Source organism: Arachis hypogaea, chromosome 16, assembly GCF_003086295.3.
Source record: "Arachis hypogaea cultivar Tifrunner chromosome 16, arahy.Tifrunner.gnm2.J5K5, whole genome shotgun sequence".
Classification (NCBI taxonomy): Eukaryota; Viridiplantae; Streptophyta; class Magnoliopsida; order Fabales; family Fabaceae; genus Arachis; species Arachis hypogaea.
This window is the reverse complement of record NC_092051.1, coordinates 7,551,209-7,575,319: the sequence shown is the minus strand read 5'-3', so window position 1 is coordinate 7,575,319 and position 24,111 is coordinate 7,551,209. Positions and strand designations below refer to the sequence as shown.

At 40.8% G+C, this 24,111-nt stretch overlaps 1 protein-coding gene across 1 annotated transcript; it reads right to left on the bottom strand.

Moving 5' to 3' along the window:
* Nucleotides 1–1,083: 1,083 nt before the first annotated feature.
* On the bottom strand, nt 1,084–1,593 carry LOC140179962 (uncharacterized). Its single transcript, XM_072220332.1, has one exon. The coding sequence runs from the start codon at nt 1,591–1,593 to the stop codon at nt 1,084–1,086; it is 510 nt and encodes a 169-aa protein (XP_072076433.1).
* Nucleotides 1,594–24,111: the final 22,518 nt, after the last annotated feature.

The window sequence follows — 24,111 nt, the reverse complement described above, 5'->3', positions numbered from 1 at the left end:
CCAGCGACAGCTAAGTATAATACGAGTTCTTTCCTCGCTTTTCGCCAGGTAAGAATAGAAGGTTGGCTCAGGTACCTTTTGAACTCTTGGAATGCCTCTTCCTATTCGGGAGTCCATTCGAACTGGTTAAAGAAAAGAGTGGTAAGGATCTTAATGCTGACCCTGCCAAGAACCTGGATAAAGCTGCAAGTCAGCCATTCAACTGTTGGACCTTCTTTAAGCAGGCCAGGCTCTTCATTTCCAGGACCGCTCTATACTTGTCGGGGTTGGCTTCAATCCCCATTTGTGTTAGTATAAATCCTAGAAATTTTTCAGCCTCCACTGCAAAGGTGCATTTATCGGGATTTAGTCTCATCCCATGCATTCTTATGACGTTGAAGACTTGCGAGAGGTTGTTCAAGAGGCTGGCGTCGTCCTTGGTTTTCACCAGCATGTCATCTACATATACCTCCATCAACTCTCCCAGGTGAGGTACGAATACCTTATTCATCAGCCTTTGATATGTGGCCCCTGCATTTTTTAATCCAAATGGCATGACCACGTAGCAATAATTTGCTCTGGGTGTGATAAATGATGTTTTCTCTTGGTCTAGCTTGTACATTAGGATTTGGTTATACTCCGAGTAAGCATCCATGAATGACAAGTATTGATACCCCGAGCTGAAATCCACTAGGGTATCAATATTTGGTAGAGGATATGGGTCCTTAAGGCAGGCCTTATTGAGGTCAGTGTAGTCGACGCACATTCTCTATTTTCCATTCTGTTTCTTGACCAACACCACATTTGTCAGCCAGGCCAGATACTTGACTTCTCTAATAAAGTCTGCCTCTAGCAGAGCTTGCACTTGCTCTTTGACCACTTGAGCCCATTTAAATCCTAGCTTCCATTTCTTTGTTGGATAGGTCGGGATCCTGGATGAACAGCCAATCTATGTGACATGAGTTCGGGATCTATCCCTGGCATGTTGGAAGCTTTCCAGGCGAAGAGATTGGAATTTTTTTATAGGAGCTGTGTCAGCTTTTGCTTCAAATCTTCTTTTAAATTAGCTCCTATGTTGGTATTCTTTCTGACCTCTTGCCCGATCTATATCTCTTCAGTCTTTTCTCCAGGTTGTGGTCGTAGCTCTTTCTTAACTCGGACTCCTTCGAACTCAATGGTATTGACTTCCTTGCCTTTACCTCTCAGGTTCAGGCTTTCATTGTAACACTTTCTCGCCAGCTTCTGATCCCCTCTGATGGTGGCGATCCCTTCCGGTGTTGGGAACTTCATGCAAAGATGGGGGGTAGAAACCACTGTTCCAAGCCGATTTAGGGTTGTTCTGCCTATTAAGGCATTGTAGGCAGATGCTACATCGACGATAATGAAGTCGATGCTTAAAGTCTTTGATTTCACCTCCTTTCCAAAAGTAGTGTGTAGGGAAATGAAGCCCAGTAGCTTAATGGGAGTATCCCCTAACCCGAAGAGAGTGTTAGGGTAGGCTCTTAACTCCTTCTCGTCCAGCCCTAGCTTGTCAAATACGGGTTTGAATAGGATGTCTGCCGAGCTCCCTTGGTCCACTAGGGTTCTATGCAGATGAGCGTTCGCGAGAATCATAGTGATTACTACCGAGTCGTCGTACCCGGGCACAACACCTTGACTGTCCTCCTTAGTGAAGGAAATAGTTGGAAGGTTGGTTCCTTCATTCCTAACTTGGTAAACTTCTTTCAAATGCCTTTTTCAAGATGATTTGGTCACCCTTCCTCCCGCAAATCTCCTGATATCGTATGAATATGTCGTTCGGGGGTCTGTGGGGCAGACTTCATCGTCCGTGACCTTCTTCATCTCTTTTTATTTTTCCATGATTGTCCGACCTTTCCATGAGATATCTGTCTAGCCGACCTTCCCTGGCCAACTTTTCTATCACATTTTTTAGGTCGTAGCAATCATTAGTGAAGTGTTCATACAATTTATGGTACTCATAGTATTCATTACATCTCCCCCCCCCCTTTTTGTTCTTGATTGGTCACGGGGGAGGAAGCTTCTCAGTATGACAAATTTCCTTGTAGACATCGACTAGGGAAACTCGTAGGGGAGTGTAGGAATGGTATCTTCTAGGCCTCTCGGACCCGACTTCTTCCTTTTTTTTGGGTTCCCTCTATTTTTCTTTTGATTGGTGGGGGTGCCCTAGCCACCAGCTGGGTTCTCGTAACCTGGCTTTCTTCCATTTTGATGTACTTCTCAGCTCGTTTCCTGTACATCACTCAAAGAAGTCGGGTGTCTCTTTGAGATGGACTAGGAGAAGGGTCCTTCTCGGAGTCCATTAACGAGACCCATTATCACTGCTTCAGTGGGTAAATCTTGGATTTTCAAGCACGCTTTGTTGAATCTTTCCATGTAGTCTCTCAGGGGTTCTCTGCCCTCCTAATTTTTGCCAATGAGTAATAGCTCAAATGACATAGTCTCCCCATACTCAATTAAGAAGTTGCGGGTTCGAGTCTCCTATCTTTGGTAAAAAAAAAAAACTAAATAAATAAATACGTCTATGACTATTGGATTGCACACTTGTGGACGTGGCAGCATGTCCTCTTTACCAAATATTATTAAAACAAAAAAGAAAGGTGTTTGCTATGGCACGAAAATAAATTCATACGTACCGATATATTTAAAATATGGACAAGTAATAATAAGCCATGTGGAATTTATTTTTCACATCAGCATTTAATTTTTTCTTTTTTAAATATATATTATATCACCACTTTTACTAATACACCCCTTTAATTAAATAAAAATAAAAATATATTTTTTATTTAATTTTATAAAAAGTCTTAAACATCTTTCTTTTATTTGATTAGACAAAAATATCCTTTTAAATTAATCAAATTTTAAGATTCAATTAATCCTAATTTTATAATTTCAAATAATTTGAATAACAAAACAAAAACATATTAAAAAAACAAAAAATCAAAATTGTTCTTCATCCGTGTTAAACATATTAAAAAAATAAAAAACCAAAATTGTTTTTCATCTGGGTTCAGAAACCCTCTCGTTCACGCCTCTGAAGGTTTCAGTATTCTTCATTTTCTTCTCTCCTCTTCCTATCCTTTCTCTCTCTCTCTCTGCTTGATCTCTCTCATCTGTCTCACTGTGCGTCGCACGCAAGATCTCTCCCTCTCTCCTCTCTTGTCTCGCAATCGAGGTCATCGTCGCCTTCCTCCTGGTTCCAGAGAGCTCGCCTTCCTTCTGGTTCCGTCTTCCTCGCTGTCTTCTTTGCCGTCTTCCTCATTCTTCATTACTGTCGTCAGCTTCTCCCTTCCGGTAATTCTCTCCTATGATTTCTGTGATTTGAATTATTATAGCATTGATGTAATTTTTGTAATTAGGGTAATTTGGTTTGATGTATGTGATTTGATATTAGTTGTTGTTAATTTTGACGAATTGTTAAATTCTTAATGGATGCAGCGCTTTGAGATAGTTAATGGTGTCACTGAAGTTGAAGGAATAGCAGAGGAGAAAACTGCAGGTGCTGAAGAGGATGAAGGTACTAATTACAAGATCACACCTTTTCTTTAAATAGCATTTCAATTCATTCACTGATAACATTTTGATTTGGTTTTGTAGAAAAAGGAGTACCTGCTTTTTGGCTCAATGCAATGAAAAACAATGAAGTGTTAGCTGAAGAATTAGTTGGTTCTATCAATAGTAACTCTTTTTTTTTAATGTTTATTTTATATCTTGCAAGTTAGTTACATGTGCAGTTTTCTGCTGTTCTCCTATTCTTATGTTTAACAAAATGAAAAATTTGCAAACTGCATTCTTTTACCTCGACTGAACAAGTAGAAAAATTATGCTTAACAAATGCAGCCAAATAGTGGGAATTCTTGCAAGGGTGTTTTAATAGTAATCTAGTTTAAATAGCTTTTGTAATTCCAATTGTTTAATAAGAGTAATTAACTGTTGGAATTTCTGTACAAGATCTTGGTTAGCAGCTTGAATCCCAAATGAACTACAACAGCAGATAGATACATCAATCTATGGATCAGAAACTACAGTAACTCGTAACATTAAGATGGAATTGAAACCTACAAATTATAAGATGGAAGATTACATTTACCTGAAAGAACTATTCTAGAGTGTTATCAGCTTCACAGGGCAAGACTCCTTTTAGTAGCTTCCATATTAGATAAAAGATCTTTAATGTCTACCTCCATTCTCCTTTTCATGTTGCATCTTCTACAATTAATGATATGGGAATGTGGATTCTTGGGGATTCTGAACATGTTCCTGAAGTGTCGGTGTCTGGTGCGGTATTTGTAACCCACTAACTTACCGGCAAGTGCACTCGTACCAAGTAATACCTTACATGAGTAAGGGTCGATCCCACGAGGATTGATAGATTAAGCAACAATAGCGTTTGATAGAATTAGTTAGACAGACAGAAAATAGGGTTTGGAAGTTCAAAAGCATTAAATAGTAAATTTAGAATATTAAAAATAGGCAAATAAATAAGTTGGGAATAAAATATTGAGAAGGCAGTTAAGACTTCAGAGTTATCTATTTTCTGGATTGACTTTTCTTATTAACTATTTTAATCATGCAAGATTTAATTCATGGCAAACTATTTGTGACTAGACCCTAATTCCTTAGACCTTCCTAGTCTCCTGTAAAATTCATCAACTACCAATTCCTTGGTCAATTAATTCCAATTAGAGGGTGATGATCAAATTCTAGTTTATATGCCACAAGAATCCTAATTATCCAAATATAAGGGGATTATATGTCACGTATCCCGTTAAATACAAACAATTAGAAATTCAGGATAATATGTTTTCAAGCTATTGTTCAAGTAAAGAGCTTTTCCAAGTTATACAAGAACTCAATTAGAACATGGGTCATACTTCCGTTCCACCCAAATTCATAAAATAAAGAACGAAAACAATTATTGAAAAATAAATCAAAACATGAATTAAAATAGAAAAATAATAGTATCAATCCATACAATAGACAGAGCTCCTAACCTTAACAGTGGAGGATTAGTTGCTCATGGAATATCGAATGTAAATTTGTATGGAATAATGTTGTGGAATGTTGTTCTGGAATCACCCTGTTGGGATCCCTTTTATAACTAATCCTCATAATTTAAAATCTATCTTCTAAATTTAAAATTAAAATAATATCTTTTCCTAGAATTAAAATTTGAATTTAAATTTGAATTAATTAAAAGTCTTCAGCTGATGGGTGGGGACCACTTGAATTGTCCATTCTACAGCTTCTAATCTGTGCTTTCTGGGCTAGAAACTGGGTCAAAACCAAGGTTGCGAGAACCGGACCGGTCAATGAACCGGTAAGGCAACTGGTTCACTGGTTTAATGGTCCGACCGGGGTTCAACCGGTTTAATTAAATATTAAATAAAATTATTAAAATTAATATATGTAATGCTTGATCACTATCTAGTTGTTCTATCTTCAAAAATAAAAATTTCTAATTAGTAACAACTACAATTTACAAACACAAATTTACACAAATTAAATACATTTACAGTCAATGACTAAATATTGATTGTTGAAAAGAAAAGTGAACCTGAACAAAATCACTAAATGAAGTCAATCAAAATACAATGGTTCTCACAATGGTTCTCAACAAGCAACTAGAGAGGGCTAATTCCATAATCTCTAGCCTTGAAGATGCCCACAGAATTATGTTGTAGTTGCTGATCATTTTGTGGCTGTTCCATCTAAATTCAAAATGACAGCAATCTAGAATCCAGAAAAACATATCAATCCATATAACTCATATGACATTCATTCAACATAATTAACAGAGTAGAATTGAATTTAAATTTTAAACCCCAAAATTCAACAGAGCAGTATTCAACAGAGCAGAAATAAACAAAACTCAATATAGCCAAATCCAACATAGCAGAATTGAATTTATATACCGAAATTCAAAATAAACAAAATTGAAAAACAAAACAAGAATAATTAACAAAATAAAAAAAATTAATTGAAAAACAGAACAAGAACCGATGAAGCTGTCTGAGATTCTTGTCCAGCATTATGTTGTTTTTGTTGATCATTTTCTGACTGTTCCATCTAAATTCAGAATGCCAGCAACCCAGAATCCAGACCAATATATCAATTCATAGTTCAAAGTTCATACAATTTATAATTTTATATGCATTCAATAGAGCAGAATCGACAAAATAAAAAAACTAAACAGAGCAGACTTGAAAAGATTCAAAAAAATAAAAATTGAAGAACAGAGCATAACATAATTTTCAATTTCAACATGCATCAATTTTATTCTCAAATCCAACATACAAGTATACAACAAATTCATTCCACATTTGATTAATCATATAAAAAAAATAAAAGAACAGAAGCCAGAAAAAAAATTGAAACATTATACACTGAACAGACGCCAGAAACCCGATCTTACCTCAAGAGAAGAACGAAGAAAAGCCAGAAAACAACACAGCACGAAGCCACGAACAGAAGCCACAAACCCAGAAGCCCTAAACCCAGAAATCCAGAAACCCAGAAGCGGAGAAACCTAGAAGCCAGAAACGGAGAAACCCAGAAACCCAGGTGCGCGAGCGTGGGCGACGGTGCGCGACGGTGCGCAGACGTCGACGACGGTGCCCGAAGGTGGCCGAACGTCGGGTGTTCTTCACGGCGTCCTCTGATCCATTGTATGCAGAAGCTGCTTCAATGTTGGAGAGTGGAGAATAGATTGGGAGTGGAGCTGATGGTTGGGAGTGGCGGTGGAGGGTTCTTCAATCTTCAATTCTTCACTCTTCAGCCTTCACTTCTTCGAAGATTTTGGAGAAGGAGAATAGAGATTAGGGATTTTGGCTTTGGGTTTTCAATTTTGGGAGTGGCAGCCTCAGCAAGTCACGCGTTCTTCATCCCCTTTTTTTTTTTTTTTTTAAAGAAACGACGCCGTTTGACTAGTAGGGGAAAAAACCGGCACGTATAAAAACCGGCCCGGTTCATCCGGTTCACCGATTAACCACCGGTTTGACCGGTTTTTTTGCCGGTTTTTTGCAGCGCGGTTTTGTTCATGGACCGGACCGGCTATATGACCGGTTTCCGGTTAACCGGGTTGAACCGGCCGGTCCGGTCCGGTTTTCAGAACATTGGTCAAAACAGCCCAGAAATCGCCCCCAGCATTTTCTGTCAATTCTGCAGATCGCTCATGTGACGCGTCCGCGTCGTCCACGCGTTCGCATCATTTGTGCAGATTCCAGTCCACGCGTTCGCGTCAGGCACGCGATCGCGTCATTGCGATTTCCTCCATTCCGCACGGTCGCGTGAGCCATGCGTCTGCGTCGGTATTCGCTGGTCATCTCCTTGGTTTCTTCTCTTTCTTTATAGAAACTTCATCAAATCTATCCGAATGCTACCTAAAATAAATAAAATTGCACAAAAACTTAAAATAGCATCCATAGTGGCTAAAATATAATTAATTCGTAATTAAACTCAACAAATTATATGCAAATTCACTAGGAAAAGATAGGCAAGATGCTCACACATCAGTGTCAAGCAATCTGAGTCGTAGATTGACAACACCTATCTTATTTTCACAGACAACAGTTAGAAGGAAACCACCAGAAGTTGAGAAGATCATAGAGTGCACACTTGAGGACTTGTGCTTTGGATGCACCAAAAAGATTAAAGTTACCAGAGATGTTATCAAACATCCCGGGTATGTTTTTCTTAATCTATCATGTCATGATCTTACACGAAGCATTTAATTTTAAGTTGTGTTATATGTACTTTTTCAAATGAGATGTGCGATTCAAAGAGACAGAATGAGTATACAAAATATTTCTTTTCGATAATTAGAAGAATATTACTTATTAACTAATATTGCAACAGGGTAATGGTCCAAGAGATTGAGATTTTAAAGATTGAAGTAAAGTCAGGATGGAGAAAAGGAAAAAAAGATAAAATTTAAGGGCAAGGGTGATGAGAAACCTGGATACCTCCCTGCTGATATAGTGTTCATAATTGAAGAAAAGAAACACAATTTGTTTAGAAGAGAAGGCAATAATAACTTGGAAATATGTATTGAGATTCCTCTAGTAGATGCACTCACAGGGTGCTCTTTACCAATTCCTATATTAGGAGGGGAGAAGTTGACTTTGTCATTTGAAAATACTGTTGTATACCCTGGATATGTCAAGGTTATTGAAGGTCAAGGCATGCCAACCCTTAAAAACGATGGGAAAAGAGGTGACCTCCATGTCAAGTTTTTAGTTGACTTCCCCTAAGAATTAAGTGATGAACAACGGCAAGAAGCTTTTAGAATCTTAGAAAATTGTTGCTAATGATGACCATAGTTGTACATTTGTATATTTTGTATGCAGATATGAATGCATTTGCTATCAGTTAAAGACACAAATTTTTTATTAATGATAGATATACAATTCATGACTCAATGTTGGAATTGAATTATTTCTCCATAAGAAATAGCTGATAATTACATATATTTGTGTATATAGTACCTATAACCAGTTAACCACTGTTTTATGAATATCTTACTAGATTTCGCTGTAAATTTTATTTTATTTTGCATTCAGCTCCTAAAATAAAAAAATTAGTAAAATAAATAAAAAATCTAATTATTCTTGAATGAAAATGATAATTAATTTTTATTTTATTATTTTAAAAATTTTTCTTATATTAGAGAATCTTTTTCCTCCTACTTTATAAGTTCTTTATCTTTTTTGGGGGAACAATTCTATCAGTCTATAGCTTATTAGCTTTGAGGAAGACAGAATAGACATCAAACCTTCAATATTTATGAAAGAAAAAAAAAAGCTATAAAGAATATACATATACATTATATACACATTCTTTTTCGTTAGTTTTATTTTCATTTGGACCAAAGAGAGAGAAAGTTCAGTCACCTATATGATATGCCATACAATATTCCTATATTAAGTATTAAAAAGTACTTATGATTAAAATCTAATGTTCTACCACCATCTGTCATTATCCTGATTCTCACGGTTTTCATCGTGAGGAGTTTCAACAAAAACTTGTCCCTGGTCTCTAACATCTCTGAACATTGAAAAAAACGAGTTGAGACCCTCAGATGAAGCACCTCCTAAGATCCATAATAACATAGAACTGAATGAATTCATGGAACCGGAGTTCGGACCGCCTTCTGCTTGTCAAATGTCAGCTTGCCCAGGAATCTGCACGGGGTAGGCTACGCTGTCTTGATTGTTTTCTGGTCATCCTGTGATGCGTGAGCATCTTATCTATCTTTTCCTTGTGAATTTGTACTTGAATTGCTAAGTTTAATCAAAATTTAAATATCTTTTAGCCACTATGGATGATACTTTGAGTTGTGCATAATTCTATTTATTTCATGTAGTATTTGGATGGATTTGACAGAGTTTTGTAGTAGAAAAGGGAGAAAGCGAATGATGCTGTCAATCATGACCTCCTTGCACTCAAACAGAAATAACTTGAGCTACAGATGTCCAATTGATGTGATTTCAGCGGCATTGAAAAGCTAACTTCCAAGGCTTTCCAATGATATATAATAGTACATACTTCTTCTCCAGCAACCTCTACCTCCTCCACGTTGAACTTGGCCCCTGCCAAGTTCAGCGTGGAACTTGAAAGCTCCACCACATCCCAGCGTGGATCCGAATGCCCCAAGTGGTCCCCAAGCACTCATACAAAGCTGCGCTGAAATTAATTAATTTTGATTTAATTTTGATTTTATTTATAATTGGTAAAATATATTATTTAATTTTTAGAAAATATATTTTACATTAATTAGGATTAGATATAAAAGGGAAAAGAATCAGCCCTTCGGGCTCCTCTATCATCTCTTCTCTTCTACCTCATTCCACAATTTACAGTTTTTCAAAATCCTTATTTTCTCTCGGAACCATGAGCAACTAAACCTACACTGTTAAGGTTAAGAGCTATGTCTATTGTATGGATTGATACTATTATTTTTCTATTTTAATTCATGTACTGATTTATATTTCAAGAATTATTTTCGTTCTTTATCTTATGAATTTGGGTGGAACGGAAGTATGACCCTCTTTCTAATTGAGTTCTTGTATAACTTGGAAAAGCTCTTTACTTGAACAATAGCTTGAAAACATATTCTCCTAAATTTCTAATTATCTGGACTTAACGGGATACGTGACATATAATCCTCTTATATTTGGGTAATTAGGATTTTTGTGGCATATAAACTAGAATTGAACTTCATCATTGACAAACCCCAATTTGAGGATTTATCTTGTGCTGATTTCAAGGGTTTTATCAATGATTCCACACACTTTCTATATGAAAATACAAGAATTTGCATTCCTTTCCTAGTTGCGCCTCATGAATGAAAACATGCTTATTTCGCACTAAAATAGATACATTTCTAATATTCTCTTGATGCCATTCGATGCCGTGATTTGTGTGTTAAGTGGTTTCAGGATATAGAGAAGGAGTGGACCGAAAGAGGGAGGAAAGACGGGTACAAAGGAAGGAAGCATGAAGATTAAGCCTTGGGAATTTCTGCATGGGCGCGTGCGCGCACCTTGCGCGTCCGCGCGGATAAGGCTACGTGGAGCCGAAGCCAAGAGCCGGCTTGAGAAGCGGCTAAGCCAGGATCTTCATGGGCGCGCACGCGTACATCACGCCTCCGCGCACATTACAAGACGTCTCAACGGCGCGTGCGCGTGCCTTGCGCGTGCGCGTGCCTTGCGCGTGCGCGCCGATTTGCGAATATGGTTTTTTTAAGAAGTCACGTGACTTAGGCGTGGAGGCAGTTAAGGATTCCACTCTTGGAGAAACACCTTGGCGGGAAAAGCTTAAGAAGACCAAAGGAACAAGGGTTGAGGACACTTTTAGTTCAATTCTTCTAGACCTAGATATTTTCCTTTTTTTGGAGAGAAGAGAGAGTTAGTTACATTTTTTGGGGAGAAGAAGAGGGAGATTCCAAGCTTCACTAGGGTTCATCTTCTTCTAATTTCTGAATTTTCAATGACCTTTTGGTGAGATCCATTACAATTCTCACTTCACTTTGTTCTTGTCATAGATTTCCTTCTCCAATTTCAAGTAGTAGATACAATTGATCAATTCTCATAGATCTAAGAATTCAACTTTGTAATTTTGGATTTCATCTCTATTTTGGATTTTCAATGCTACTCTTTGAGACTTGTTGTTAGATCTTTGTGTTGCAATACTTTCAATTCAACTTTTCTTCTCATTTTACTATGACTTTCCGTCTTGCTCATCACATGTTTGATAAAATGACAACACTAGTTATGGAGTAGAATTTCCACACTTGGCATAGGGTTTGGTCTTTGGAAGAAGTTGAATAGTTGTATCAATAGTTGATTTGGAATTAGGGATTGCTAGTTAGCTTGGAGTGCACTAAAGCTAGATTCCCATGAGGTGAAGCTAGGACTTGTGACTCAAGTTGATTACTTTCATTTGACTTTCCTCTATACCTAGGGGATAACTAAATGAAGCAAGGCCTAATTGTTGTCAACATTGAATGAACTATAAGGATAGAATTTCTAATGCCAACCCTAAGCCAAGTCCTTTGATAATTGATTGTTCATTTCTCATTACTTGCTAAACCCTTCAAAGAATTCCAACAAAGGCTTACTAAATCAATAAGATGCACACTTTGGTAATTCCAAGGGAGGACGACTCGGGAGACTAGTACTCTCGGATATAGATTGTAGAATTGTTTGATGAAGGATTTTGCGTCGGTTTAGACTATACTACGATTGATCATTTGATGATTTCTATACCGACAAAAATTCAATCGTCAAAATGGCGCCGTTGCCGGGGAGTTTGCTTAGTGTGCCATGTTATTGTTTTGGATTAAGTGTGTATATATGTACATAAGTTGCTCTTCATTGTAAATTGCTCAATTGACTAACTCCTCATCGTTACAATGAATTCCATTTTCCCTTCATTGCATGACGCGTTCACAACCAAATCCGAGCTTAGCCCCTTTTGATCCGGAAATAGAACGAACTTTGTTTCATATTAGACAAGCTCGGAGGCGGCTAAGATTTGGAAAGGGTGAAGAGGTTGTCACCACCTCAACCACCTTACTGGAAGTGAACATTGAACCGTCACTCAAAGAAGGCATTAATCATACTCCCACCAATATCACTAACAATTCTTCTTTTATTTTAGGTACTAACACCATGGACGCTCCAAGGAGAGTTACTATCAAGGAAGCGGGTGCACCGGATTATGTCCTTCAACCCCTTCATGTAACTCACCCCAATTTGAATGCGAACTTTGAATTGAAGACCGCTTTGATCAATCTCCTACCCAAGTTTCACGGGCTTCCCGCACAAGACCCTATTCGACATCTCAAGGACTTCCACCGCATATGCTCGACTACTAGACGGGAAGGGTCCGATGAAGTAGCCATATGGTTGTTTGCTTTCCCTTTCTCTCTTGAGGACAAGGCCAAAGAATGGTTCTACACTCTCTCTAGTGAAGTTACCTCCGATTGGGACCTACTTAGAAGCGGATTCTTGGACAAATTCTTGCCCCCGGAAAAGATGGATAGGCTAAGGAAGGAAATGTCTTGTATTGTGCAAGGTGAGACGGAACCACTCTATGAATATTGGGAACGATTTCGCAAACTACTAGATGCATGCCCCAATCACATGCTCGACACCCAAGTATTGCTTGGATACATATGTCAAGGGATGCAGGAGCAAGATAGAACCCTCTTGGACACTTCTAGCAATGGTTCTTTGTCGAAATACAAAACCGCGGAGGAGGCATGGCAACTTATTATTGACTTAGCCGAATCCAATCAACATATGAGGCGAAGAGTCAACCATCCAAGGACCGTGAACGAGGTATCAACTAGTAGTGAAGCCACCACCCTAACTCAATCCTTGAACGAGATGACATCCGTTTTGAGGCAACTCCAATTGAACCAACAACAACCACAACAACCTCAATCATATCAACAACACCCTCCACCACCTCAACAACACAACCAACAATTGGTTCCTCAAAGAGTATGTGGCATTTGCTCTTGCTACTCTCACTACACGGATGAGTGCCCAAGCCTTCAAGAAGACAACACCTTGGCGGCTACCCATAATTTCTATGACCGCCCGAATCAAGGGTACTACCAAGGAGGTAATCCTAACCAAGGGCACCCTTATCAAGGAGGAGGCTACAACCAAGGAAGTGGACACAATAATCAAAATTGGAAAGACAATCATCAACAAGGGAATAGGGACAACAACAACAATGGAGGAGGTCAAAGATGGAATAACAACTCGCAAAATTTCTCACAAAACCGACCATACAACTCACAAAATCAACCATACAACCAACAAAACCCACAAAGAAACTACCAACCATATCAACCACCACATCAAAGACCACCACCCAACCAATCACAAGCTCATCAACTCACATATGCAACCACCCCCTCCAACCAAGACGAAACACTCTGGACCATCATCCAAGGCCAAAAGGACTTACAAAACACACTTGCTTCCGGCCTCACCGGCCTCACCTCTACACTACAAGCTCTTCTTGCACGCATGGACACACCATCGACCCCCATTCCTCAACCCCCAATCCAAAGTGTCATTCCCTCTCAACCTCAACCAAACCCAAAGGGGGGCATCAATGCCATCACCCTTAGATCCGGTACACAACTAAAAGAGAAGGAAGCAAAGGACCCAAGTCCTATCACAACCGCCCAAGGGGAAGAGAGAATAGATATAGAAGAGGTAGTGGAAGAGGAGACACCACAAGCCATAGTCGAAGATGAAGCCCAACCAACAAGGGAGACAACCAAGGCCAAAAGAACCTTGGAAGAAGAAAGTGCTCAACCACTTCCATTTCCAACACTTGCAAAGAAGGCTAAAAAGCGCATAGAACTCGACCCCAAAATGGTAGAAATGTTCAAGAAAGTTGAGGTAACCATCCCCCTCTTTGATGCCATCCATCAAGTTCCTAGATATGCTAAATTCCTCAAAGATTTATGCATAAACAAGGATAGAATTCTTGAATTGGAAACCATCCCATTGGGGAGTTCTATTTCCGCTTTGATGGGAACACTACCGAAGAAGTGTGATGACCCGGGCCCTTGTATGGTCACTTGCACCGTCAATGGAGTTCAATTTAGAGATTGTATGTGTGACCTCGGAGCATGTGTTAGCATCATGCCGCTCTCCGTTTATCGGGTATTGAACTTGCCTCCACTAAAAAGGTCGACGGCAAGATTTGTCCTAGCGGATAAAAGCATAATAACCGTAGCGGGTGTTGCGGAAGATGTATTGGTGAATATAAAGGGGTTGGTGTTTCCGATTGACTTCTATGTCCTTGAAATGCCGTCAAGCGAAACCGAGAGAGCATCCTCTATTCTACTTGGAAGGCCGTTCTTGAGAACTTCTAGATTTAAGCTTGATGCTTACTCGGGGAACTACTCATTTGAAATAGATGGAAGAATTGTAAGCTTTAGCTTAGAGGAAGCAATGAAGCATCCACCAGAGAACCACTCTCTATTTCGGTGTGACCCAATCGATAACATAGTAGCCGAAGTGCATCTTGCAAGATTGGATGAGAAGTGCATGGTCAAAGAAGCAAATGAAGAGTCGAGCGAACTAAACACCACACACCATACAAACCATCCGGAAACTCAAACTTCAAGGAATGACAAGAAGATGGAATTGAAACCACTACCACCTCACTTAAGGTATTCATACCTTGATGAAGCCCGAAAGCTACCCGTGATAATTGCACAAGAGTTAACTCCTCAGCAAGAAGAAAAATTGCTGAATGTATTAAGGAAAAACAAAAGGGCAATTGGGTGGAGTTTGGCGGATCTAGTGGGAATAAGCCCCCAAGTATGCGAGCACCGCATATTTCTTGAAGAGGGAGCAAGACCGGTCCGACAACCTCAAAGAAGACTCAACCCAACTATTCTTGAGGTGGTAAAGAAAGAAGTCACTAAGCTACTTGAGGCGGACATCATCTATCCTATCTCGGATAGTGAATGGGTAAGCCCGGTCCAAGTAGTGCCAAAGAAGTCCGGAGTGACAACAATCAAAAACGAAAGTGGTGAACTTATAGCAACAAGAGTGCAGAATTCTTGGAGAGTATGCATAGACTACCGGAGATTGAATGCGGCCACAAGAAAAGACCATTTTCCACTACCATTTATCGATCAAATGCTTGATCGTTTAGCCGGTAAATCATACTACTGTTTTCTTGATGGCTACTCCGGATACTTCCAAATTCATATTGCTCTAGAAGACCAAGAAAAAACTACATTTACCTGCCCCTTTGGAACGTATGCTTACAAGCGTATGCCATTCGGCCTATGCAATGCACCGGCAACGTTTCAAAGATGCATGATGAGCCTATTTGCGGACTTTCTAGAGCAATCGATGGAAGTTTTCATGGATGATTTTAGTGTGTATGGTGACTCATTTGAGCATTGCTTAGGTAACCTTGAAAAAGTCCTAGAAAGGTGCACCAAAACAAACCTTGTCTTAAATTTTGAAAAATGTCACTTCATGGTCAAACAAGGCATTGTTTTGGGACACATAGTATCAAAGGAAGGCATCTCCGTAGATCCGGCAAAGATAAATGTCATATCCAGTTTACCTTACCCCTCCTCCGAGAGGGAAGTCCGTTCTTTTCTTGGACATGCAGGATTCTACCGGAGATTCATCAAGGACTTTAGCAAGGTAGCCTTACCTCTCTCTCGATTACTACAAAAAGACACCGAATTTGAGATGAGCAAGGAATGTATGGAAGCATATGACAAACTCAAGGTAGCATTGACACAAGCCCCTATTGTGTGAGGACCCAATTGGACTCAACCCTTTGAAATCATGTGTGATGCTTCGAATTATGCGATAGGAGCCGCGTTAGCACAACGCGAGGGTAAGATTCCCTATGTCATAGCTTATGCTTCCAAAACATTAGACGGAGCCCAATCCAACTACACTACTACCGAAAAGGAACTTCTAGCTATTGTTTTTGCTTTGGACAAGTTCCGAGCCTATCTTCTTGGTTCCAAGGTAGTAGTGTACTCGGATCATGCGGCACTGAAGTATTTGTTGGCAAAAAAGGAATCAAAACCGAGATTAATTCGTTGGGTGCTCTTATTACAAGAATTTGACTTGGAAATCAAAGATAGGAGCGGTGCCCAAAACCTAGTGGCGGACCATTTAAGCCGCCTTGAACACACAAAAGGCGACACCACTCCTATCAATGATTCCTTTCCTTTAGATGCCTTGCATGCAATCTCAGAAGTGGTTCCTTGGTATGCCCCAATAGCAAACTATTTGGTTTCACGCACTTTCCCTCCCAATCTCAACAAACACAAAAGGGATAAGCTGAAAAGCGAATCTAAATACTATATTTGGGATGATCCCTATTTGTGGAGGTGTGGAGCGGACCAAATAGTGCGACGGTGCATACCTCAAACCGAATTCCAAGCAATCTTGGACGCTTGCCATGCTTCCGAAGGAGGTGGTCACTATGGGCCCCAAAGAACGGCAAGAAAAATCTTTGATTGCGGATTTTGGTGGCCAACTCTTCTCAAAGATGCTTCTCTCTATTGCAAATCTTGTCCCCAATGTAGTAGGTTTGGAGATATTTCCAAGAAGGACGAAATTCCCCAACAAAATATGCTTTTTTGCGAAATCTTTGACGTATGGGGAATCGACTTCATGGGACCATTTCCAAATTCCAATGGCTTTCTCTACATCTTGTTAGCCGTCGATTATGTGTCAAAATGGGTTGAGGCAATCCCCACCCGAACGGATGACGCTAATGTTGTGTATTCTTTTGTGAGAAACAATATCATTTGTCGCTTTGGCGCCCCAAGAGCAATCATAAGTGACCAGGGATCCCACTTTTGCAACAAAAGAATAGACGGCCTCATGAGAAGATATGGCATCATCCACAAAGTCGCCACGGCCTACCACCCTCAGACAAACGGCCAAGCCGAAGTCTCTAACCGGGAAATCAAGCATGTGCTAGAAAGGATTGTAAAGCCGAATAGGAAGGATTGGAGCATCAAACTCTCCGATGCACTATGGGCCTATCGAACGGCTTACAAGACACCCATTGGCATGAGCCCCTTCCGGCTTGTATACGGTAAAGCATGTCACTTACCGGTGGAGATCGAACATAAAGCTTATTGGGCCGTAAAGGAGTGTAACATGAGCTTGGGTGGGGCCGGAGTAGAGAGAAAGCTCCAATTGGCGGAATTGGAATGTTTGAGATTGGAAGCTTACGACAACTCTAGACTCTATAAGGAAAAGTTGAAAGCCATCCATGACAAGAACATTAGGAGAAGAGAATTCCAACCCGGTGACCTAGTCCTTCTCTACAATTCAAGGTTGAGATTACTACCCGGAAAGCTTAGATCAAGGTGGGATGGGCCCTACCAAGTGGAGAAAGTAGAACCTTATGGAGTCTACCACTTGCGCCACCCATCAAGCCCGGACATCTTCAAGGTAAACGGGCACCGTCTCAAATTGTATCATGGTGAGCAAAGAAGGAATGCCAAGGAATTTGAAGTGTTCCTCTTGAGGGATGCAACTCTTGAATAACCACTATAAGCTGCTGAAAGTCCAACTTAAGGACATTAAACAAAAGTGCTAGGTGGGAGACACCCCACCATGGTAAGATCTTCCTTTGAGACTTGTACATGGACACTTGACTTCATGTTTGTTAGCTAGATTTTAATGACAACTCCCCTTCATTTGTTGACTTCATTTGCTATGGTGCTTAAGTGGCTGTATGGAAAAGGGGGGGGGGGTTTGAGATGTTGAAAATGGTGTAACCACTTGCAAATTTAGAAATACCCACCCCTCTGCGCGTGCGCGCACATGGCGCGTGCGCGCACATGGCGCGTCCGCGCACATGAGCGAAATCCGCCAATCGACGCGCAAGCGCATGACGCGCGTCCGCGCCGATTGCTTTGATGCCCCCTAGTACATTCTACAGAGAGTTAAGCCTCTCTCAAGCCTACACTAAGCCACCAGCCTAACACCTTTGCCGCGTGCGCGCACGTGGCGCGCACGCGTCCATTCAAAGCTAGCACAGAATGCGCGCGCGCGCCACAGCCGCGCACGCGCCCTTTCACTCTGCACTCCTCTCTGGGCCATTTCACAGAGAGTTGAGCCCCCTCCAGGCCCCTCTCATGCCCGGGGCGCAACCACGAGGACGCGCACGCGCACTGTGCGCGCGCGCGCCAAAACGCGCTGAAGCCATCTCTGGTACTTTTTCCAGGGAGTTAGGCCACCCCTATGCCTCTCCTGTGCCCCCAGCCCAAGCGCATGGGCGCGCACGCGACTTGCGCGCGCGCGCGCGCCTAGCCCACCTCGCCCCCTGCGCGAGCGCGCAGCGCGCGCGTACGCGCCGGTGATTGACGCCTTAAAAGTAAAAGGGACACACTCACCCCTTCATTCTCATTCCACCTCTCTTCTTTTTTCCTTATCTTTCTACATCTCACAAGGTATTATACTAGGCCCCTCTTAGTTCATAAATCTCTCATTTAATTGCACCATCTTTTAGGTAACTTTCTTCTTCTTTTTCTTCTCTCTTCCCTCTTTCTTTAGTTCCTCCCTTGGGATGTCTTTGCCCCCTCTTCTCTCTCAATCCAATTCTTCATAAGCATTTGGGTCTCACACTAACTTGCATGCATAGATGAATGGTGTTACTTACTTTTCTGGCACTCAAATATGCATTACATTCATTAATAATGGATTGTGGAAAGTTACATTGCTCCCACTTTCACATAATCAAATACTACTTCAAGGATGCACACCAAGTGTTTGATGAAAGGCACACTTGAATTTTGGACTTCTTGTGACTACCTTGCCTCTCAACCAATCACTTTTGCGTGCATCCCTACTTTCCACAAACCATTCATCCCCGTTGTCTTCCATTTATGGTCTCCAAGGGTGTGTGCTTCTCATGCTTCTTCCTTGCATGCTTAAACTACCCTTGCACCACATGAAAATTATTTGCCTTGCTATTCACACATTATCCTAGTTACATGTTGCAGCTGTCATGTAACTAAGATACCCATATTCTATGGCATAACTTTTCATTACATAGAGCTCATGTACCTCCACTTCTTTGGTTTGATATTTTCCCTTCTTGCTTCTACAGGATGGTCATCAAAAAGAACAACGGGAAAGGCCCCAAGAAGCCGGCTTCCAATAAAGCACGCCAAGAACTAACGGCGAAGCCCCTCCTGAAGAAGTCTAAGGGCCCCGTTGACGTTCTAGAGAAGGACAACCCTCCCAAGGATTCAAACAAGTTTCCCAACCGTTACTGCGAACTTGTTTACTCCAGAATGATTGAAAGGAATTACCATCCGGAACCCCTCCTAGTCTTACCGGCTCACCTCAGTCCGGTTGTGATGCCACATATTGAACGGAGGCATTGGAGATTCCTCTTGAGGCAACCAACGGAGGCAAATCTCTCTTGGGTGGTGGAATTCTACTCCAACTTCCACTCACCTCATCTCACATCAATATTTGTGCGCCGAAAACAAGTGTCGGTCACCGTGGAAACCATCCGAGAGGTCCTTGGAATTGCACCATCAACGGATGCATATGATGCCTACCAAGAGGTCTTGGCTACATGCGCCGACCGCACATTCGATTGGAGCGCAATCCTCCGCGTCATTGCTTTACCCGACGCATGTTGGATTCGGGGGACCATAAAGCGAAGACCCAAGGGTTTAGATGTCCGCCACCTCACTCAAGAAGCCACGGTATGGGCCCAAATTCTAGCTCACTATGTGCTCCCAAGCACACATGGGTCATCCATCACCGCCGAGCTTGCCTTATTGATATGGTTCATTTTGACCGAGAAACCGGTCGATGTTCCGCGTGCCATCCGCCAATCCATGGGGTGTATTCATGCCAAGGGAAATCTGCCATTCCCCGCTTTAGTAACGGTATTAGTTGCGAAAGCCGGCGTCAACCGGGAGATTAAAGATAGGCGAACCTCAATACCGGTCGATGGCGATATCATTCCGACCAAGAGATGCCTCAAGCCTCCGGAAGTCACCAAGGACAGTGAACTGCCCACATCAACTGGCCACGCTACCACTTCATCTACATCACAAAAATCGGCCGCCCAACGCCTTGAAGACATTCACAACAAATTAGACCGTTATGAGAGGCGCAACCAACGCCGCTATGCTCATGTGAAGAGGCTTCTAAGCATCGTCACCCCACCTATGGAGGAACCCGATATCTCCACCTCCACCGCAACTTCAAGCGGTGATAGCAATGGCATTAGAGATGTGGCACACTCGGAGCTCAATCAACCGCTGCGCCTAACCTTTAGCACGGAGGACCGTGCTAAGTTCTAAGTGTGGAGAGGTCGGCCGACCGATCTCCATAGGTAACATCCGAATAAATCTGAATAAATTAGGATAGGTTGCATGATTAGGTCTTAGTTGGCACCATTTGCATGATAAGCCTGCTTGGTTGGAACAATGAAATTCTCTCTTAGGAAACTAACACGGTGGGGCAACCATGATGGTATTGCAAAATTTTAAATGCTTTAATGCCAAAGTTGCATGAAGAATTATATTTTGGAACATGGTTTTGAGCTAAGAACATAAGCTTGTGAGATTTGAGCCTAATGGTGTGGTTACATCTTATAACCACTTATTTTTCCTTCTTGTGTGCATCATTCTCCTTCTATGATTGTGATCCTTGACTTGTTTGATTCTTTATGTCCATTATTTGGTGTATTCATGCATTTATATGATTGAGGCCATCATTTCATTAGCTCACTCACCCAAATGGCCTTACCTTCGATCTCCCTTTGTTAGCCAAACTTGAGCCTACGATTAACCCACTCTGTTCTTAATTTAACACATTACAAGCCTTAAAGCGGAAAACAATAAAAGTCCTTATTTGGATCTTTGATTAGCTTAGGCTAACGTGTGTGATATCATTCAAGTGTGGGAACCTTAGGACATTAGGTGAATAGAAGGGTATTTTGTATTATTATTGAAAATATTGGGAATTGGGTACATACTCATGAATTGATCAAATGTAAAACCTTATGCATTGACGCTCTTGTATATAAAAAAAATGAGAAAAATAAAAAAACAAAAGAAAAGAAAAACAATATGGAAAAGAAAAAAAAAGAGAAAAGAGAAGAAGAAAATAATAAATGGGGGACAAAATGCCCCAAAGTGAAGCTCAAGAGAAATCAATGCATAAGTATTGTGAAACAAAAAGAAAATGTATGAGTATGTGGAAAAGTGAGGAATGGGTAGTTAGGTTAGTACTTAATTGTATAGGTCATTATATAGGTTAGGAGGGAAAGTTTGAGTTAATCAAAGATTCAAATCCTAAGTCCACTAGCCATATATGATCCTACCTTGACCCTAACCCCATTACAACCTAAGGAAAAGACCTCATGATAATTGTATGCGTGCATTGAATAATTGTTGATTGTTAGATGCAAAACAATTCTTGGAAAGCATGATTAGGGGAGAATTGAGAGAATAACCCCCAAACACCGAGTGATTAGAGTGCAAACACTTCCGACGAGGGTTCGATGCTCAAACCTTCGATTCCCGGCTCTCGCGAGCATTCCTCATGCAAGGTTGCACATATTGCATTCGATGCTTAGAAAGTGGCAAGTCCTATGCTTTGACCATCATTGCACCCCATGTGCTCGCATATGTCCTAAGAAGGCTAATTTGCTCCCAACCAAGTGGATAGTGACACTAGTCATAGTTGCATGCATATAAGTAGGTTGCACTTCATGAGTCTTATACTTTTGCAATCCCTCGGTCTTCTGTGTTTCTTTGTATTTCTCTAAGCATGAGGACATGCTAGAATCTAAGTGTGGGGAGGTTGACAAACCCCAATTTGAGGATTTATCTTGTGCTGATTTCAAGGGTTTTATCAATGATTCCACACACTTTCTATATGAAAATACAAGAATTTGCATTCCTTTCCTAGTTGCGCCTCATGAATGAAAACATGCTTATTTCGCACTAAAATAGATACATTTCTAATCTTCTCTTGATGCCATTCGATGCCGTGATTTGTGTGTTAAGTGGTTTCAGGATATAGAGAAGGAGTGGACCGAAAGAGGGAGGAAAGACGGGTACAAAGGAAGGAAGCATGAAGATTAAGCCTTGGGAATTTCTGCATGGGCGCGTGCGCGCACCTTGCGCGTCCGCGCGGATAAGGCTACGTGGAGCCGAAGCCAAGAGCCGGCTTGAGAAGCGGCTAAGCCAGGATCTTCATGGGCGCGCACGCGTACATCATGCCTCCGCGCACATTACAAGACGTCTCAACGGCGCGTGCGCGTGCCTTGCGCGTGCGCGCCGATTTGCGAATATGGTTTTTTTAAGAAGTCACGTGACTTAGGCGTGGAGGCAGTTAAGGATTCCACTCTTGGAGAAACACCTTGGCGGGAAAAGCTTAAGAAGACCAAAGGAACAAGGGTTGAGGACACTTTTAGTTCAATTCTTCTAGACCTAGATATTTTCCTTTTTTTGGAGAGAAGAGAGAGTTAGTTACATTTTTTGAGGAGAAGAAGAGGGAGATTCCAAGCTTCACTAGGGTTCATCTTCTTCTAATTTCTGAATTTTCAATGACCTTTTGGTGAGATCCATTACAATTCTCACTTCACTTTGTTCTTGTCATAGATTTCCTTCTCCAATTTCAAGTAGTAGATACAATTGATCAATTCTCATAGATCTAAGAATTCAACTTTGTAATTTTGGATTTCATCTCTATTTTGGATTTTCAATGCTACTCTTTGAGACTTGTTGTTAGATCTTTGTGTTGCAATACTTTCAATTCAACTTTTCTTCTCATTTTACTATGACTTTCCGTCTTGCTCATCACATGTTTGATAAAATGACAACACTAGTTATGGAGTAGAATTTCCACACTTGGCATAGGGTTTGGTCTTTGGAAGAAGTTGAATAGTTGTATCAATAGTTGATTTGGAATTAGGGATTGCTAGTTAGCTTGGAGTGCACTAAAGCTAGATTCCCATGAGGTGAAGCTAGGACTTGTGACTCAAGTTGATTACTTTCATTTGACTTTCCTCTATACCTAGGGGATAACTAAATGAAGCAAGGCCTAATTGTTGTCAACATTGAATGAACTATAAGGATAGAATTTCTAATGCCAACCCTAAGCCAAGTCCTTTGATAATTGATTGTTCATTTCTCATTACTTGCTAAACCCTTCAAAGAATTCCAACAAAGGCTTACTAAATCAATAAGATGCACACTTTGGTAATTCCAAGGGAGGACGACTCGGGAGACTAGTACTCTCGGATATAGATTGTAGAATTGTTTGATGAAGGATTTTGCGTCGGTTTAGACTATACTACGATTGATCATTTGATGATTTCTATACCGACAAAAATTCAATCGTCAATCCTCTAATTGGAATTAAGTGACCAAGGAATTGGCGGTTGATGAAAGTTAGAGTAGACTAAAAAGGTCTAAGGAATTAGGGCTTAGTCATATATAGTTTGTCATGAATTGAATCTTGCATGATTAAAATAGTTAGTAAGAAAAGTCAATCCGGAAAATAGATAACTCTGAAGCCTTAACTGTTTCTCCATATTTTATTCACAACTCGTTTACTGCTTGCTTTCTAATTTACTGAATTTACTGTTTAATGCTTTTGAACTCTTAAACACCATTTTCTGCTTGTCTAACTAAGTAAATTAATCAGCCATTGTTGCTTAGTCCATCAATTCTCGTAGGATCGACCCTCACTCACCTGAGGTATTACTTGGTACGACTCGATGCACTTGACGGTTAGTTTGTGGTTAGAAATTCCGCACCATCCTGGAGGCTCAACAACTCCTGCACTGTTCTGAGGCGCCGATGGATCAAACCCCAGCCTGAACCCTGCCCCTAAATTTGAATATGTGTTAGTTACTCCTTGGTTTCTTGTGTTCAATCTTGTGATGTGCAAGGTTGACGCAAGAATAGTAGATGAGGTAATGTGAAAGTCTTGTTAATGTGACCGCCGATTTTGCATGAATCTTTGCAATGCCGGTACCTAATAAACATAGTATGAGTTAAGTTCAATTCATTAACAATTATCAATAATATCA

Excerpts from the sequence above, each read along its gene's own strand:
- LOC140179962 (XM_072220332.1), bottom strand. The coding sequence starts at position 1,593 with ATGATTCTCGCGAACGCTCATCTGCATAGAACCCTAGTGGACCAAGGG.